We start from the raw sequence: 4,684 nt of genomic DNA, 5'->3' as shown, positions 1-4,684 counted from the left end.
AAGAGGTGTTTGTGGGAGAAGCAGGTGAGTTTTATATATATATATATTACATTATAATATTAATGTGCACATGATATATTTCCTGTTGATCCTGCCAGTAGATCTGTCGCTTTTCCACTTCCTGTCACAGGCCAAGCAGGTCCAGCAAAAGTGACGGCTACAGCGGTTGGGACAAACCGTATAACACTGACAGGGGAGCTACGATCTTTTTTTTATATGGTTTAAATTTTCTTCCCCCCAAAAAAACCTGTTAATGGAACTGCTTAAAAAGCTGGAGTTAGGCTTTAACCCTATCACTGCCACCAGGGGCGTCCCGAGGTTGGGTGACACCCGGAGCGGTAACTTGGGGGGGACTTTAAAAAAAAATGTAATTCTTTTTTATTTGTAACTTTACATTTTTTGGGGGGGAAACTTTATTGCTATCACATAGGGGGGTTAGAAAACCCCCTTATGTGATAGCAAAATATGTGACAGGTCCTCTTCATGGAGACATCAGGGGTCTCCAAGACATGGGAAGAAGCTGATCAAATACGATCTGCGCGTGATCAGCTTCAGTGGGCTGCAAAGGTGACATTAGGGGATCTAATGTCACCTTAAAGAGAACCTGTCATCACCAGAGTGCTAATACATAGGGGACAATCTCAATACAAATAAGTAAATGAAACATGAGATTGTAGTCCATCCCGGGGGGCGGAGCTTGGAGCGGTGACTACTTTACAACACACACAGGGACCATGGGGAACTTTTTTATTATTTAACGCCTGAGTTTAAATCTCAAAGTCCATCTAAGACTACCTGCACACAGGGTGACCACGCCTGACTGTCCCTTTCACTTCTACAGGAAAAGTAAATGTAAAATATCACCTTTCACCATCTCGGGGAGTCACCAGGCGGCCCAACCAAGTACTGATGGGGGGGGTCATAATAATCCGGCCACTCAGTGTATGTTGTATTGCAGTTGGTAACCTAATAGCTATTATAACATGACCATTGCAGGTATACAGCAAAAAGTTTTCCCGGCGCACTCACCAGCCGACACGCAGAAAAACTTGTCCCACCGCTAAGGTGAAAAACCGAGGTTTAGATACACGTCTTGTGTTTGGCATTGTAGGTATGCGGCCCGGCATTCCATATTGTGTTATACCGCCATGTACATTGTATTCAGTGTATTCAGAACTGATCTTGACTTTACAGCGACAGCTGTCTGGGAACATTCCGGTCACTATGCGGGCCAAGGTAGTACAGTATATAGTAAAAGTACATTGGCCGATAGACAATGTGGAGCCAACTTCTGCGCTGTGCAGCCTTGCTCTTTCCAATCCGTGTTACAAGTCATTTACAATGTATTTATATTGTGTGCACATTCATAGGAACCGTGAACACACGCCGACATTCTTTATGGACAGTGCTGTCATGTGTTGCGCTGTGCCCCGAATGTCCTTGTGTGGGATTGGCATACACCAACAAAACGCACATTGGGTATTGTCATGGCCTTGCGGCACTGGAATTCTGCGTTCGGTTACCAGCAGGGTCAGCGTCTATAACAAAGTGTAGGTCCTTTCCGTGTGCCGCAGCATTCACCCGCTAATTAGATTGTTTGTGATCACATGTCACGACTCTTAAGTTCTACAAACGTATCAAGTTTGTAGTTTAAGTTATACCTTCCATCGGCTGGCTCGAGTTTAAGAAAGATGGAGGCTTTCAGCATCCCTTAGATCCCTTTCTCAGGCATAAAGGAAGGGATCTAAGTGATCCGGTGATCTCAAAGCTTGCGACTTCAGTAACTTGACTTAGCCAATAAAAGGTATAACTTAAACTTCAGACTTTCTAAATTGATTTGATGGCCAACATGGAACAACATGGGGTGGTCAACTTGCCTCTCCAGCTGTGGTGAAACTACAAATCCCATCATGCCTCTGCGAGTCATGCCTGTGGCTTGTCAGTCTGGCAATGCCTCATGGGACTTGTAGTTCAACAACAGCTGGGGTGTGTTGCCTATCCCTGTGGTACAATATTAGAGAGAGAGATAAAGAAACATTTGTCTTGAATTTGCAGGCGAGTTTGCCAGGCAGTCTGACAACCTCGATATTTGCGGTTGCAAAAGTCCCACAGCAGGAGAATTTTAACAGATTATGTAAACTGGCATCCTTAGCATCCCTGTTACTAGTGGTGCTGAAGATTATATACTCGTTATACACACAGCGCCATCTAGTGGCCGAAGGTTACAAACACGGCCTATTCAAGTTGGAGGGGATTATTATTATTATTATACGGGATTTATAGAGCGCCAACAGTCTGCGCGGCGCTTTACAATATAAGGAAGACATTACAATCACAATACAAATCAAGACAAGATGGTAAGGAGGGCCCTGCCCATGAGGGCTTACAATCTAAAAGAGGGGGTGCCAGGTTTTATATGATTGATGTATAACATAGACCTGCCACTAGCAATAAGTTGCAGTTCCTATGGAGAAAAGCAAAACTTGGTAACATTGATGCCAGACGTTCTCTCTGCACAGTCACCCATTGTATTGGCATTGCAGGGACATTAGAATGTAAGCTCCTCGTGGGCGGGGACTGATCGGAATACAATGTTCTTTGTACGTATTGTGGAATATGTTGCTGTTATATACACACAGTAGCTAAATGAGGTTATCTGTTTTGTTCTTCAGTGCCCACAGCTGCACCGCAGAATGTTGCCATACAGACTGTCACAGCGGTACAGCTGGATGTGACATGGGACCCACCTCCTCTGGAATCACAGAATGGAGACATCCAGGGATACAAGGTAATTGTTGTACAGGAAGATGTCCTGGGGTCAACTACACTTGCTAAACAGATAAACACACATGTAGGTTCTTTTTTTTTTCCCACCTACTGAGTGACATAGATCATATACTGTCATGTTTTACTGCAGGAGGATTGGACACAAAATAATTGTGGGTCAGTCCGTTGGGTCACCTGAAAGTTGCAAGAGGCCATGCCTTATTGATGCAGTATGCACTCTCTGCACTTGGAGGATCAGCCTGCTCTCTCCAGCTTTGGGTTTTCCAGAGCAGACTATTCAAGGCATTCCTCTATGGACTTGAAGCACCCTGAATGGTCCTGAGCCCCACCTGAGAGTGTGTTGGAACGGTTTCCCTTTGAGGGGCCTTTATTAAACAGCGGTCTAAACCGGCTGTGGGTCCACCCAGGGGCGTATCTGCCGCGAGGCAAACAAGGTGTTTGCCTGGAGCGGCAGATTCGCTGAGAGCGGCACTGACGGAATGACGCGGACGCCGGTCTGGAGAGTGGACGGCGGGCGGCGTTGATTTACGGTGAGTCAGTCCTGGGGGGTGGCAGATGCTTGCCTTGCCTAGGGCAGCACAAAACTTAAATACACCGCTGGGTCCACCAGTGACCCACCCTAACAAGAAAATTACTAGGTAAAGGAAGGTTCTGCCCTCTGTCCTGTATTGGCTGTGACCTTGATCTGCCAAAGAATAAAAGAACGGGTTAGATACGTTGGATAATTCCCACCTTGAGTAGGTTCAAACTGTTGGACACCATCCAGCAGGTTGTCTCCCTGGATTGTCAGCAGGTGGAGCACCTTAGTCTCCTGCTGCAGGTATCTGTTTGACAGGAACAGAATGTGTCCTGATTATTTTATCGGACCTGAACACCTAGGTATAGATACTGCTTCCTTGGCTGATCTGCAGCCTCTTGAGGAAGGTTCTTTTGATGCCATCCCTTGTTCTGCCCTTAATCAGGTGAATGCTCTTAGCAGCCTTGCCAAGATTCCTGCCCCTGGTTTCATGGCTATTTATGTTTTGCTGGGTCTGGGGAATCAGTAGCTTTTTAAGACCTATAGCTTGAGGTCTCAGACAAGCAGGACAGTTCTTCAGCAGGATCTTGTGGAGTGCCCCAGCGGCACCTATATGAGGGGATATATTCGCTTCATCCTCCGTTTTATCCAGTAGCCACATCTAACCCAACCGGGGCTAATGTCCCTCTTCGATTTCCTGCCTACCCTTGTGGAGGAGCCTCCCATAAACCCTACCCATTCAGTTACATTCATTTTGTGTGATCTAACCCCTGGGTTGTGCATTTCCTAATGCAGAATTTTCTCTGGAACATCTCTCCTATCAGAATTGGATGCCTGGCCAGATAAACTTGTATTGGCAGAGTATTTTGGTTCGCTTGTTCTTAGAAGGTTGGGTGGTTTTCAAGGCTGTGGGGCCTCCTTTTGTAAGCCGGCTGGTGTTTCTAATCTGGACCTGTTTTGTCCTAGCACCCATTTTGGGACCTGTATCCATCTAGAGCAGCGGTTTTCAACCTGTGTAATTTCAGGACCCACATTTGTCCTTGGTCATTAGGTCGCGACCCAAGTCGCACTGCGATGGAACGCACGGCTTTGCGGTACCGCGCCTTCCGGTTCGGGTGATTGAACTGTGTGTGGGAGGTGCGTTTGGGGGGCTATTTGAATGGCAACGCACCTGCACCAGAACGCATAGTAGGTGCGATTTGTGTGGTACAGTGCACAGGACTGTTCGATTAACGCACTGTACTAATGTGAACGGGCCCTCAAACGCACACAGCCACGCACACAGCCACGCACACAGCCACGCGCACAGCCACGCACACAGCCACGCACACAGCCACGCACACAGCCACGCACACAGCCACGCACACAGCCACGCACACA

The 4,684-nt window shown here is 47.1% G+C and overlaps 1 protein-coding gene across 1 annotated transcript in view; it reads left to right on the top strand.

The window, feature by feature from the left end:
- The window catches only part of SDK2 (sidekick cell adhesion molecule 2), an 83,720-nt gene that overhangs the window by 44,435 nt on the left and 34,601 nt on the right, over positions 1-4,684 (top strand). Inside the window, exon 13 of the mRNA XM_018568952.1 lies at positions 2,673-2,788. Within this exon, the coding sequence (XP_018424454.1) occupies positions 2,673-2,788 (116 nt within the window). The remainder of the gene's footprint in view (positions 1-2,672; positions 2,789-4,684) is intronic.

Source organism: Nanorana parkeri, unplaced genomic scaffold (assembly GCF_000935625.1).
Source record: "Nanorana parkeri isolate BGI_ZX_2015 unplaced genomic scaffold, ASM93562v1 scaffold1266, whole genome shotgun sequence".
Classification (NCBI taxonomy): Eukaryota; Metazoa; Chordata; class Amphibia; order Anura; family Dicroglossidae; genus Nanorana; species Nanorana parkeri.
Note: the sequence above shows the minus strand (reverse complement) of the source record. Positions and strands in the feature narration are given on the sequence as shown.